Raw genomic sequence first — 14,859 nt, 5'->3', positions numbered from 1 at the left:
TTACCACCCATAGCCTCCCTGATGCAAGGGGAACTTCTCTTTCTCCTCAAGCCTGCGGATGAGCTCAAGTGTGATTTGTAAATGTCTGGCCATTTGGGATAAAAAAACAATGTGGGCAAACTACACTGAGGTCACCAGCAGTGGTCTGGGCGGTTCCCTGGGGACTAAACATGGCCTCGGCCTCTGGGAGGGCCCTCTTGCAGACACACACTTCCACATCCCAAGGCTGATGGCACAAAAGAGACTTTGTAAAATACCAATGATTTATGCGTAAATATTCTAGCTCTCTGCTGCCCTAATGGGAGGTGGATATAAACACTGTCTACGGGGTGGGGTGCGGGGGGGGAAATCAAATATACAAAACCGAAACCAGAACGTTTTCACAGGTCATCTGGAAACCAAATCATGCAGCTCTGAGGATTTGCCCATGAAACCTACTCAGGGAAGACGTGGAGAGGAGTCCATGGAACTTTGGAGAAATGGGCCTTCGGGAAGAGTCCTTCTGCCCCTGAAAGCTGATCCCAGCTCTCTGGTTACTGGCCCCTTAATTTCTCCTGAGTAGGACTTGATCTCATTTGCTCATTCACAACAAGTGTAAAGTCCAGCAACAGCTTAAATTATGACCCTTGGTGGGAATATAATAGGCAGGTAGAGGTTTGAGATCTAGTCAGATACCAGGGCTCACGCGGCAGGCTGGAAAGTATTTGGCCCAAATCAAAGGAGCTAAAAAAAAAAAAAAAAAGCACAAGTAAATAAGATTCACACAAAAAATCCATGACAAAGTATCAAACTTATAATAAAAACAGAATCTGGGGCTTCCCTGTTGGCACAGTAGTTAAGAATCTGTCTGCCAATTTAAGGGACAGGGGTTCGAGCCCTAGTCCAGGAAGAGCCCACATGCCGTGGAGCAACTAAGCCCGTGCGCCACAACTACTGAGCCTGCGCTCTAGAGCCCACAAGCCACAACTACTGAGCCCACGTGCCATAACTACTGAAACCGGCGTGCCTAGAGCCCGCGCACAGCTACGAAGAGAAGCCCCCGCTCACCGCAACTAGAGAAAGCCCACACACAGCACTGAAGATCCAACACAGCCAAAAATAAATAAATTTATTTTAAAAAAACAAACAGGATCTGACCACATGCTTCTGTGGCCCCACCTTGCTTGCAGAACCTTAATCCCGGCCCCGATTCCGATAAAGCTTTACTTACAAAAATAGGCAGCCAGCCCACGAGCCATAGTTTGCTGAATTGCATTAAAATACCATGTATCTTGAATCCAGGGGCACCGCTTACATTTTGTGTGCGAGGTGAATGCCTCACTGGCCTCGCCTGGGATCTGGGGAGATCCTCCTGGGGCCTCCCAGGGTGCTGATAGTACAGCCTCGTGGCCGAGGGGCTGGGCCTGCCTGCCTGACCATCTTCAGCTCTCCAGACCCTGTGGGGAGTTGTTCTAAGGAGTGATGCAGTTCACTTTTGCACATAACAAACTGCCCCCAAAACTTAATGGCATAAAACAACAATTTATTAGCTTCACAACTGTGTGGATCAGCAATGGAGGCTGGACCCAGAGGGGCAGCTCTCTCGGGCTTGGATGGACCCAGCTGATCAGAGGGCAGTCAAGGGCCTCACTCGTGTCTGGCAGTTGGCTGCGGGCTGGGTCCTGGGTTTATCCTCCAGCAAGTTAGCTCAGGCTCGTTCACATGGTGGTCTCAGGGCAACAATTGCAGTGAGAGAGCTCAAACCCACGTGCTGTTCAGGTTTCTACCTGCATCACGTTTGCTGCTCTCCCATTGGCCAACACAGGTTACATGGCCAAGGCCAAGTCTGTGCAAGAGGGACCGACAAGGACCCAGAAACAAACCCGACAGGTCTGCGACAATCTACCATAGAGAGGGTGTTCAGAACTTACCTCACGCCTCAGAACCAAATCTTTCAGGATGGTTTTTCCACCGTGGCATAAACTTCCCATTTTAATTCAGTTCAACAAACGTATCCTGTGGGGCTGCTCTGCACTGGGTTGCGGAGTGTTGTGATTTTGTTAAATTAACGTTGCTTAGGTGGAGCCCCGGTGAAGGGAAAGTGCAACAGAGAAGTACCTCCGGGGGAGGTACACGGCTCTCCTGGGGTCGGGGACGGGACACACGGGGAGGTCCTGGGAGGTGGGGGAGACTCTATATCACTAGGCCCTTGGGGAAGTCCTATCGGGAACTTACTCTTACCTCTGAGCTGCAGGCTGTTCCTGGGCCACGCACTAGCGAGAGGGCTGGGGTCAGTTCAAAGCCTCTGCGGCCTCACTGAGCCACACGGCAGATGCTGCAGCAACATCACAGAGCAGCTTGGCTAAACTCGCAGCAGGAGACAAGCTTCCACTGGCCTGTGAGTTGCTATCCATCTTCTAGGAAGAAGTCCTGGCCTTTGCAGACAGCCACAGTTCAGGGCAGGGCGCCAGCACCAGACTGAAGTGATGGGCAGATTTCTAGGAGGAGCTTGTAGAATTCACAGAAAGTCAGGCCTAGAGAGACCTACACAGAGTCGTCTCTTTAAGGTGTCAGTTGAAGCCTGGGAATGGATGGGATCTCAGAGGAGGGAACTGGAGAAATAAGAAAACTAGGGCAGAACCAGGGGTGAGAGAAAGAAGAGTGGCTGGTGCAGGAGACAGTCTCCAGGGAGGAGCCAGGCTGGGAGCACATGCTCCAGAACCCGGGGAGGAAAGCAGTGCGTGGAAGGTGCTCACCACAGTCAGAGCTGGAGGAGGGCTGGGCTGCCTGAGGACACCTTCCAGAGAGCGGTGCTGGGCCAGAGGTCAGCCTGGCCCCGGGAAAAACCTGAGCCAACGAGTTGGATGCTAGAGGCTTTGAGGTCAGTGGGGTCACCTGGAGAAGGACGAGGGGCCAAAGTGATGGCGTGAGCTCTAAGAGGGGCAGCTGGAGCACAGGCCACGGAGCAGTGATCTTGAGGAGTGCTGGGTCCAGGCCCTGGGCCAGGTCCCACCTGGGCAGGAGGCAGTGGTGTCCTGTGGTCAGTTTGTGCCCACTCGCTAAATGTTCAGGATTTCTATGAGCTGGTGTTAGCACAGTCATTTTCAAAGCTTAAATTTTATAAACTTAAAATTAAATAATTTCTATTAAAAACAAAAGTAATAAATACTCAAAACTCATCCCTTCCTAGTTTTACTGTTTATATTGTCTACATCCTGGAGGATACATACACCTGTTGTATTTGTAGGAGGGAGGTACACTATAATACCGCCTACTCTGCACCCCTTCACAAGTCTGGGTTCAGTGACATCACTTTGGTAGCTTGAAACTGGCTGTGATGGGGACACTTACACCACAGAAAGCGACAAACGCTACAAACCAGGCTTCCTCCGGCCCCCCAGCAGCAGAGCCGGTTGTTAAGGCGCGTGCAAGGTGCAGCCTGGGGCAGAAGGTTGGGTGGGTCAGGGGCAAGTTGGAAGGATCAGGGCAGTGTGTGCCCCCTAGAACGGCAAGGGGGACACGTGGCGGGGACAGGTGGTGGCTACACCACTTCACTTCCAGACCTTTGCCCTGCAGGAGCTGACATGGAGCCTTGCTCCTGGGTCACGTGATAACTGAGGGTGATATCTGGTCACTGGGGGTGCCCTTGAACACTTTCACTCTTGACACACTGCTGCTGATTGCACTTGCGTTGTCTCTGTGCCGCCTAGAAACACAGCCGCCATGTGTGCCTAGGGGTGCGGCACTGCTGCTGCCTCCCAGTCACGGGGGCGGGCCACCCTCCCAGAGAGTCAGGAGGCTCCCCAGATACACTCCTAGGGCTTTGTGTTCTGATTCTGAAACACCCAGGTGGGAGCACTGACAGGGCTGAGGGGGAGATAAGTGTGGATGCCTTCCTCACGTCAGCGGGTTCCCGGGCTGCACTCAGGCCAGGCTTGAACCCAGGCAACAGCATCTTCAAGGGGGAAGCCAGGCTGAGGGTCCCAGTGACTTACAAGTGCAGAGGGGCAGGGTCTGGGCGTACTGGGGACCTGGCTGCACCGGCAGAAGCTAGGCATAGAGCCTGGATAAATTGCCGAAGCCAGAAGCAAGAAGAGTGCAGGCGGAAGTGGCTGGGACGTGAACTGGGGGACACTAGCGCCAGGCCAAAGGCCAGTCTTCCAGGGCCGCCCTGGGGAGCAGCATGACTGGAGGGCTTGGGGCCTCCTGGGCGCCCCGTGGCCCCGGGGCTTGAGGGTCGATTAATGTTTTGGTGTGGGGTTCCCAGCTGGGCCATCTTCAGGGGGACCCAGTTTCTGAGCCCAAAGCCCTACAGATGAGGCCCCAGTTGCCCAGGGCAGAGGGGCCCAGAGACGGGGAGGGGAGCGTTGGGCGTGGGCTCCCGGGCAGGGATACAGTGACCAGGACTTTCCATCCACAAAGGGCATGGAGTAGGGGGCAAGTGGAAAAACACAAAAATCAGGCAAAAGAGAAGGATTTCTGAGCTTTTGGGGGCCCCCGGGGGGGACACCTGGAAATAGGGAGGTGGGAACCTGGCTATCACTGGACCACCTTGGAACCCCAAGGAGACCGACTCCCCCATCACCAGAAAGGGGGCCAAGCCAGGCCCGGCCAGTCCCTCCTCTGAGCAGCCAGGGAGCCTGCACCCTTGTTGTCCCGGCGACTGCAGAGCGTAGGGAAGAATGGAGTGACATTTCCATTACAATGACTTCAAGGAGGATCAGGTACTAAGAAAGGTGCAGGGGGGCAGCTGGCAAGGGAGAGCCTTGACCGAGAGGCTGCAGAGGCACCACCAAAGCTGAGGTGTAGGGTGGCGTCTCCCAACAGCGACATGGCTTTAAGGCGTCGTGACTGCCGCACCATCCGTGGGGCCGTCCCCCCTGTGTCTGGTATTCCTTGGTGATCAGAAGCTCGGGTGCTGCCACGGGATGCCTGAGCAGACCTCCCTCCAAGTAGGGGCCTCTCCTCACCCCGCCCTCACCACATGGTCCAAATGGAGATCCCATTCTCTGCCTTGACCCTGGCCCCCCTGGAGTCATGCGGGGGGGAGGTGGACTTGAGCCACGCCAGTCAGACCTGGGGGCCCCTTTCCCTCTGGATGGCGAAGCTGAGATGCCGGCCGCGTTCACTCCTGCAGAAGGAGAGAAGGAGGCGCCCCTGAGGAGGAAACAGAGGTGAGATCCCTGGACAGAGTCCCGCTTGCAGCCGTCTCCAGCAACACCCTGATCCTTCCTGCTCATCTGGGCCAATAAATCACCAATAACTCCCTGCCTTTTTGATTGTGTGTTTAATGATTCTTCGTGTTGGGTGTCACTTACCATCAAGCCCACGACTTGAAGCAGTGACCTACCCGCTTAGACTCGGGCTGCTGGCGGGTTCTGCCGGCCACATCGCTCCCAGCCTTCCTTCAAAACCCACCTTCTCTTAGCGGCTGGGGAAAAGCGTCGCTAGCTCTGCTTCTGATTATTTTCATAGGCAACTGCCCTCCCACCCACCCACGTGCTCCCCGCTCTGGCCCACAGGAAGTGTGGCCCGATGCTGTGGCTCGTCCCCTTCCGCCTCAGGTCTCTTCAAGGAAACGTCGTTTGCTGGGTCCCTTGTGATTCTTGAGAGAACAATTTTCCACCTGCACTGTTTTTTCCAAATGGTGAGGGTCCCCTCTGTGATGTGTGTAAATGTAAGACTAAGAGGGGACAAGAGAGGTGACCATGAGGCCGGGTACGGGGAATCAGCAAAGGGACCAAGGGTGATGCTGCAGTGCTAAGCTCGCGGTCTGCTGGGGACTAGACTCCCTCCACAGCCTCGGTCGTAAGGGTCAGGGGTCCTGCAAGGATTCGGAGGTCATCATAAGGCAGGAGCAGCAGCAGGCCAAACAAACTGGACCAAAAAGTCAAGGTCATAGTTGTGGTTAAATACATCTTCTCAGAAACTCAGTCTGGCTCAGGGATAAAACACACTGCCATCTTTTTCCTGCACGGTGGTGTGGCTAACAAAAAAGGTTTCTGCCAGAAGGTAAGGTACCATGACTACTGCCTGGGGGGGTCAGACAGGCACTGAAATGCCTTCACTGCTGTTTCTGGCCCCCTGGAATGGCTCTGGCCTTTTCCCCTCTCTCTGTGCCCTGGAGCAGACCTCCCAGCGCTGGGCTCCTGGCTCAGACGCCCCACGCCCTCACTCACGCCTCCATCGGTCAGCTTCTGCTGTTACAGCATCAGATCCAGGCTGGGTTTTCTTTTCTCCTTTGTTGGTTCTCCAACATCTATAATCAGTGGCTCCCCCGTACCTGCAGTGACCCTCCCATGTTAAGGGAAGATCTTGGGTCCCACTCTCCAGAATCATGGGGGCCCCGGCTCTGAAAATGCTTTTATCCACTCCTGTCCCTCACCCCACCCCTCACAGACCCGCTTCCTCCCAGCGCTTCTCAGGTCTCATCTTTCTGGGGCTCCTGCGAATCTTCCAGCCCCTGCTCCAGCCAGATGACAGTTCAGGAAGATGGGAGGGCACCAGGGACTTCACCCAGCGACAAGAGGGTCTAAGCAGAAAGGCGCGGAGGGAACCTCTCCTCTGTCCTGGCGCCTCTGGCTCCATAAACTGAGAATCGAGATGGTATCCTGTGTCTAAGGTGAGCCTCAAACCAAGACCAAACCGATCCAGAACTGTGGTCCACGCACGACTGGGCCAACATGGCTTGAACCACAAATCCCAGAGAGAGGAAACTTCCAGTCAGAGAAGAAATGATTCTGCCAGGGTCTCCCCTCCCCGTTTTGATGGGGAGAGCAGGATGGGGTGGGGAATGGGAAAAGAGCTGCCACTCAGAAGTGGGGGCTGGGAGGACCCCTGAAGACAAGGCCTCCCTTGGCCCCCTGGCTTCTCTGGAAGTGGATCAGCTCAGTCTTCCACGGCCAAAGGCCTTGCTCTCCTGCAGGGAGCCCGAGGCTGTTGAGAGGCATATCCGTCCGTGGGAAATAGGGTAGGAAGGGACATTAAGCCCAGCTCTCCCGGTCCTGCTGGAAGATTCCTTGGTCAAGCAGGACTGGGTGTGAGGTTTCACCTTCCCAAAGCAGCCTTAGCTGAAAGGGAACGGGAAAAGTCAGCACGAAGGCGAGCCTCGCGGTTTCATTCCTTCCATGTCCGAAGCCCGAGGGGGACGCCGCATAGGCGGCAGCTGCCTACAGTCCAGACACCTATGGCACGCAATGTCACTGTGTCTCTGCCAACCCTGGACAGAATCACATCGTCCCCTTATCCCTGGCTGAGGGATGCTCTCCCACAGTGCCCGGAGCAGGCTGGGGTCTCCACTGGGGCAGGGGTCCAGGCCCCCGAAATGTGTATCACACCGCGTCTGTGTTATCACTTTCTAGGCAGAGTCCGGCTTCCTGAGCCCCTGCCCTGCGCTGGGGGGAGGGTAGCAGGACCAGCAGCCAGGCGATGGAGGGGCTGAGCGGATCGCCGGCCCAGGCTGGGGTCAAGGGGCCCACACCCTGGAGAAGGACGGCCCCGCGGGCTCCCAGGGAGCGGTTAGCCCCCAGGAGACACAGGCTGCTCCTTCCTCCCTGTCCCTGGCCGACAGCCCACGTGTGCCTGCCCTTCCCCACACACTCCCATTCCTCCTTGGGCCTCTGCTGGGACACCAGCTCCCAGGAGGCCTTTCTTACCCCTCCCCCTCCCCCCCCACCCCGTCACAGCACAGACATCCTGGAGGTTTTTGCCGGGAGCTCTGGGAGGGCAGGGAGGGCCTCTTCCCAGTGTCCTGTGGGGTGGGCACAGCACACCTGAAGGTGCAGGATTCACCGGCGCAGGGCCAGTGGCCTGGAGTCAGCATCCCGAGAGCACCAGGGCCCTGGCTCTTGGTCCAGGGCTCCCCCGCTGGAGCTACTCCTGGCTGGGCCTCAACTCTCCTCCCCGCAAACCACAAACCCCCTCAGGGAGCCCGTGTCTAGTACTGCTGCTGCTGCTTTTTAACGGTTTTACTGAGGTGTCATCAACATACAATCAACTGTAATTGTCTAACGTACAATGTGATCAATTCGGATGCGTGTAAACACCCATGAAACCACGCCACAAGCAGCAGAGTGAAGAGACCCATCACCCCCAAAGGCTTCCTCTGGCCTCTTGGAACCTCTCCCGACTCCTCCCCCCACCTCTAGGCGACTGATTTTTCTGTCATTAAAGGCAGGCTTGTATTTTCCCAACTTCTACGTACACACTAGAATCATACAACAGGTATTCTTTCTGGTCTGGCTTCTTTCACTCAACATAATTATTTTGAGATCTATCCCTGTTGTGGTGTGTATCAGGAATTTAGTCCTTTTTATTACTGAGCAGTGGTCCATTTTATAATACCACCATTGGTTTATTTAGCTACTAAAAATAAAGATGCCGTGAGCATTCAGGTACAAGTGTTTGTAGGGACTGAGGATTGTTTCTCTTTGATAAATACTTAGGAGTGGAATGGCTGGGTCATGTGATAAGTATATGTTTAACTTATTAAGGAACCATCGAACTGTTTTCTGAAGGTGTTGCGACAATTGACATTCCCACCCCCAGTGGACGAGAGTTCCAGGGGCCCCGCATCCTCAGGAACACTCGATGTGCTCAGACTTGGTAATTCAGACCTTCTAATACACTGTAAAAGGATCCCCCCATCTAGTTAATTAACAGCCATCACTTCACAGAGTTATTTATTTATTTATTTGGTGAGAACATTTAAGTTCCACTCTCAGCAAATCACAAGTATACAATACAGTGTTATCAACTCTAGTCACCATGTTTCACCTCAGATCCTTAGACCTTATTTATCTTTTGTTTTTTGCTGCTGCACTGCACAGCTTGCAGGATTTTAGTTCCCTGACCAGGGATCGAACTCAGGCCCACAGCAGTGGAAGGGCCGAGTTCTAACCACTGGACCGCCAGGGAATTCCCCTTATCTATCTTCTAGCTGCAAGTTTGTACCCTTTTATCAACCTCTGCCTATTTCCCCCACCCCCAGCCCCTGGCAACCAATTTTCTGTTTTTATGTGTTTGACTTTTTTCTTAGATTCCACATATAAGTGATAACATGCAGTATTTATCTTTCTCTGTCTGGCTTTTTCACTTAGCATAATGCACTCAAGGTCCATCCATGTTGTCAAAAATGGCAAGATTTGGGCTTCCCTGGTGGCGCAGTGGTTGAGAGTCCGCCTGCCGATGCAGGAGACACAGGTTCATGCCCCGGTCTGGGAAGATCCCACATGCTGCAGAGCGGCTAGGCCGCTGAGCCATGGCCGCTGAGCCTGCGTGTCTGGAGCCTGTGCTCCACAACGGGAGAGGCCACAACAGTGAGAGGCCCGCGTACCGCAAGCAAAAAAAAAAAAAAAAAAAAAAATCAAGGTGTTGGTGGGCTCTTATTGGGAGGCTCTGGGAAGAATATGCTTCTAAGCTCATTCACACTGTGGGCAGAATCCAGTTCCTTTTGGCTGCAGGACCGAGGTTCCCGAATCCTTGCTGGCTGTTAGCTGGGGGCCACCTGCAGCTCCCAGGGGCCTCTCCGGTCTCTAGGCTCCAAGTGGATCCCTATATTTCACAACCAGTAAAGGCACGTCAAATGCCTCTCACACCTGGAGTCTCTCTGATGCTCCTGTCTGCTTCCAGCCAGAGAAGGTTCTCTGCTTTCAAGGCCTCTCATGATTAGATTGGGCCCACCTGGATAATCCAGGCTAAACACCCTATTTCCAGGTCTAGAACCTTAATTACATCTGGATCCTTTTTGCCTGTTTCCTAATATGGTAACAGGTTCTGAGGGTCAGGGCAGGGACAGCTTTGTGGGAGGGGCAATACTTTGCCAACCACAGGGCCTCTAGATCCAGGATTCTGGCCCTGTTTCTCTGTTTGCTGTGCGTGTTGTTTGTTGTTGTTTGTGAGTGGGGCACGGGGTGCATGAGCACAATACTTCCCCCATATGTTCAGAGCCACACTCTCAAAAGCCTGGTGACCAGAGAGGAAAGGGTTGTTCCTCCCCAGGTTCCACTCCCCAGGGCAGAGCCCTGACTGGCCCAGTTTAGGTCACAGGCCCACCCCCTTGGACCAAGCATGCTGTTAGGGCAGGAGGGGGCATAAGAGACTGACTGGCCCAGCCTGGTTGAGAGTCCACCCTGAGACCAGAGGGAGGAGGTCTGTTACCAAAAGAAGGGAGGGGTGCTGGGTACAAAGCCCAGAACAGATTTTGTGACCATTGTCACATGAAGCCCACTCTTGGACCCCTTCTCCAAGGCTCCTGGCTCAGCCCTTTACCGTGCTCACTGCAGTTCCGCAAGGCCCATCATGGTATTAACCCGTCTTTACCAAGACCCGGTCCCAGCTCTGCCATTCACCAGCAGGCTGACTTTTCTCTGGGCCTCGGTTGTTCCTTCGGTAAAATGGGAATAATGAAACCCCATTTCTGGCCAAGCTCTCCAGGGCTGCTAGGGAAGCAGGTGGGAGGGTATGTGTGTGAAGAAGAGTCTTTGTCAATGTGGAGAGGCCTTTGACCAGAGCCTAGGAGGGACTTTTGGGGCTCTGAGTCTCGGCCAGAGTCTCAGTGGTCCCTCTGGCTCTGGCCCCTCGGTGGTAGCAGCACCAGGCCAACAGCTACCCGGCGGGCTGTGGTAGGAGCAGGGCTGCCCAGAATGCACCTGGCCAGGCTCTGGGCCATGAAAAGGCAGCCATTCAGGGCTTGGACAGGGGCCGGGTGACGAGAGACAGGGAGCCCTGTGCTTCGGAGAGGAGGGAGGCCTCCCGGTGGGGCTGAGCTGCCAGGCCGGGGAGGGCAGGCCGGCTCACAGCCGAGGGGGAGGCGCCGGGAAGGAAGACTAAGCTAGTGTGTTTGAGGCCGAGGGGCTGAAAGGAGGCTGTGTGTGCCCAAGCCGGCCGCCTGGCGGGCGGGGATGTGAGTCATTGATGGCCTGGGGGGAGGGGGCACCCAGCTGTCCAGGATGAGAGGGCACAATGCCCACCGTCGTGTGAATGCGTGTCAGTGTGAATTTGAACGAGCGTGCTGGGGGTGGGGCGGGAGCCCTGCCGATCTGTCTGGACCTCCCAAGGCTCCCTGGGGTGGGCACACCCCGTCATCCTCTGAATACGGCTGTGGCGAGACTGGCCTCGTCTGTGCCAGGGTCTCCTCGAGGCAGCCAATGCTGGTAATTCACGCCCTCTGTTATTCAGCCAACGGCATCGGTGCCTCCCCCACCCCGTGCCGCCAGGAGAACAGAAAGGCCTGCCCCTGCTCTTGGTTGTGGTGGGACAGGTGGGGGGGGACAGACAGACAGACATGATGCCAGTCAAGAGAGGGAGCACCTACTCCAAGGAAGGGGACATTTGAGGTGGGTTTTGAAAGATGAGCAGAAGTTCACTCGATGCAGCAGGGGGGAGCGCATTTGAGCAGAAGGAAGCTGGAGTCTTGGTGAAGGAGAGAGGAAGGCCAGGGCAGCTGGGGTAGGGATGGGAGGTAGACTCGGGTGGTGCAAAGGGCCTGTGGTCAGTAGCTGGAGGTTTCTGGAGGTATGGGTGGGCATAGGCTTGAGGACCTGCAGGAGATCAGAAGAGGCCACCCAAGGATGCAGTAGGGAGCTGCCTGGTGCCAAGCCCATTCTCAAAGGCCTGCCAAGCAGGGTTTCGCTGGTAGCAGATGAGCTGGTTGGGGGAAGCCCCTCCCACCTGGACTTGTGTGTGTGTGTGAAGGTGTGTGTGCATGTGTGATGAGTATCTGGGTGTGTCTATGGGTGAGTCTAGGTGTGTGTATGTGCCTCTCTCTGTGGAAATGTGTGTCTCTGTAGGTGTATAAGTGTGTCTGCGTGTATTTCTTACCAGGTGTGCATGCATCTCTTGTGTGTGTGAGTGTGTATGACTATGACTGTCATGCCAAACATGCATGCTTCTGTGTGTGAATGTGTCTGTGTCTGAGTGCTGTGTGTCTCTAAATACGTCCGTGTGTTCTTGCCTGTCCCTGGGTGTGTGTGTGTGTGTGTCTGGGTCTGTCGCTTGCTTGCCTGTGTGGCTCTGTGTGTGTCTGCTGTGAGTGCCACCACGCCCTGCCCACAGCAGCCTGGGGCTCAGCCCAGCTGGCCTGTGTCCAGGGCAGCATCCGGGGAGTGTGCCTCTCGTTCCCGCCCAACTTCTTCACAGGCCGCCCTGACCCTGCTCCTGGGCCTGTTTCAATTGTGGCTTCTCTCTCGTCTGGCCAGCTCCACCCACATGTGACTGGCTCCCACCCCTACAAAGGCCAGGGTGGCTTCGGCTGCCCCCAGGCCAGCCAGTGGGGGCCCAGGCACAGGAAAGGGGAGGCCAGCCCCGCAAGGGGGCTGTGCCCATCCCCCCAGTGGCCAGCCTGGAGAGAAGGACTTGTCAGGAAAACATTTACAGACACTTCCCACACAGACACCACCCTTCTTCTTCCTTCTGGGGCCCTCAGGCTTAGGGCTTGTTTCTCAGGGCAGTTTGAGAGTCCAAGGGGGCGTCAGCGGGAGGACTGGCCCGGGCAGCTCTTCCCTTGCCTTCTTGAGAATAGCAGCTTCCTTTAAGGGCTCTGCCCCCTCACAGTTGTTCCGACTACAGCAGCGGACACGTGACCCAGGCCCGGCCGATCATGGCACCCGAACCCCCCAGACGCAATCACTGGCCCATCAAACAAGCTTGAGCTACTTGGATTTGGGTGTCTGTCACTTGCAGCCAGAGGGGCCCCGGACAATCCTTGCCTCAGTCGCAGGTCTGAGTCTCCAGGGCGCACGGGACCACCCTTGCCTGGCGCTTACCACGCCTCTGTCCCTCCCTGGCTTTCTCAGATCCCATACAAGGGCTGTGGCCACCCTCCCCCCGTCTTCTCAAGCCACTGACTCCGCGGCCGCTTCCTCAACTGCCTCCTGCTTCGATGGGAAAAGCGAACTCCTCAGCTCTTCCATCTTGGCCTGATTTCCTCCACACCTGCCTCCCATTAGGTCTTTCCTGTCCCCAGGCTCCCAGGAGGAACTGTCCCTGTGCTGGCCCTTGCCCACGGCTGACCAAAAGAGCTGGAATTGGAGGGCTCAACACCAGTGGCTCCCAAACCTTCCTGTGCATCAGAATCATCTAGGAAAGTGGGAAAATACAATTCCCCAGGTTGCATCAGATTCTCTGCAGGCAGGCCCTGGAACCATGATTTGAAAGCAGGTTCACCGGTTACGGCAACATCACCTTCTCAGTTGTTGAGTCAGTCTTGGCTCCATCAGGATTTGGCCCTAGAAGGGCATCTCGGGCTTCCCTGGAAGCAATGGGGTTGCCCGCTGTGTTGCTCATATGGGGACCCTGCAAGGAGCCCCTTTTACCTTCCTCCCATCTTCTCTCAAGCCCCTGTGATCTGGGCTTCTCTTTGGCCCAGTCTTCCTTTGGGTGAGGTGACCTCTCAGACTCCAAGCCAGACCACCCATGCTTCAAAACCCTGTCCCTCCTCCCTGCCCCCTCCCCGAGCCCCCCTTTCTTCCCCATCCCCCCACCTCTCTGCTCACTCCTTTTGGACCGCCTCCTGCTCCTCCCACTCTTTAAAGGGAGGGCCAACCCACAGGAAACACGTTCCCCTGGAAGACTGCAGGGGGGACAGAGTTTGCCTGCGGGGGGCTCCTCCAGTGCCAGTGTGTGCACTGCCCCCCTTGACCAGGAAGCCCCTCCCAGCATGCCCTGCAGGGTGGGTCAGGTTTCTGCTGGGGATATGGTGGCCTCTGAGGACCAGAGGTAGGTGAGGACAGTGGGCCTCACCCCACACCTCCTGGACAGGTGGTGTGTGACAGTGCAATCAATGCTGCCCCACTTAAAGCACCTATTGCGGAGAAGCACAAAAGCAGACCTCCTACCCCTGCCCAGGAGCCCGAGGGAGAACCACTTTCCATCCCAGGGCAAATTCAAGGACATGCTCATACTGACCAAGGACTGGCTAACCCTCCAGTCTGATCACTGTAGGTGGGGGGGCACCCAAGACCAATTACAGAAAGTTCTGGGCCCAGGGCACTGCTCTGCTGGGTTATGGGGCTCATTCAGGCTCGAACAGAGGGGCCTGTGCAGTTTCTTGCCAGGCACACACCTTCACCAAAGAGCGATGGCTTCTGACACTCCAGTGTGAATGAACAGACCCCATGGTGCAAGTGTAGATGGCCACCCTCGAAGCACTGGCCGTGGCTGCCCCTGGAGCGCAGACTCCTACTTGGGGAGGATGTGAATTCACACGCTCACACATGCTGCACCTAAGGGACCACAGCCAGGGCCACTCTCCACCCTGCAGCCTTTGCCGAGCTCTGAGCTCCATCCCCTCTCTCCCAAGTGCCCAGAGCTCCTCACACCTTGGCCAGAGGCTGGCCCAGTGCATCCTCTGGTCCTGCAGAGGGCCCTCCACATCTGAGGGCTCAGCAGGCTCTGGGCCCCGGGCTTTCATCCCAGGGGAAACCAGCAGGGTCAGGATCCCAACCAGTTCTGGAGGGTTGGTGGGGCTGATGTGAAAGAAAGTGGGGAGGGGGAGGGGGAAGGGGGAGGGGGAAGGGGGAGGGGGGGAGGGGAGGGGGAGGGGAAGGGGGAGGGGGAAGGGGAGGGGAGAGGGGAGGGGGAGGGGGCTCTTGGCGATCTCCCAGGCAGGGCTCACTGAGCTCCCTCTTTCAGGGCAGAGCGTCAACCTGAGGGGAGCAGAGGATGAGCATGTGACAGGGACAGCTGACCCACTTCCACCATGCTTGGGACCCACGCCAGCCCCGCCTAACCGGTTGCTTCCTTTCCCCCACCCTCCCTCCAGGGCCCCCTCCACCTCCCGGATCAGTTTCTGCAGCTTTCCTCTGTCTTCAGCCACGGCTGTGGGGCAGGTGACAGATTCCATCTGCAGACTGACCTCTGCCTCCTCGGGGGCCTCACTCG

The 14,859-nt window shown here is 56.2% G+C and overlaps 1 protein-coding gene across 4 annotated transcripts in view; it reads left to right on the top strand.

Annotated features, from left to right (window-relative positions):
* ARMC9 (armadillo repeat containing 9) overlaps positions 1-1,109 on the top strand; it is a 139,057-nt gene extending 137,948 nt beyond the window's left edge. For 2 of the 4 annotated variants that reach the window (XM_033859555.2, XM_033859556.2), the window contains one exon: positions 387-1,109. In XM_033859555.2, coding sequence (XP_033715446.1) covers positions 387-562 — 176 coding nt within the window. In that variant the 3' untranslated portion in view covers positions 563-1,109. The remainder of the gene's footprint in view (positions 1-386) is intronic. The other 2 variants (XR_012332944.1, XM_073807130.1) reach the window with 2 other exon arrangements.
* Positions 1,110-14,859: the final 13,750 nt, after the last annotated feature.

This window comes from Tursiops truncatus, chromosome 7 (assembly GCF_011762595.2).
Source record: "Tursiops truncatus isolate mTurTru1 chromosome 7, mTurTru1.mat.Y, whole genome shotgun sequence".
NCBI classification, from domain to species: domain Eukaryota; kingdom Metazoa; phylum Chordata; class Mammalia; order Artiodactyla; family Delphinidae; genus Tursiops; species Tursiops truncatus.
The sequence above is the reverse complement of the archived record's forward strand: the minus strand, read 5'-3'. Positions and strand labels throughout refer to the sequence as shown.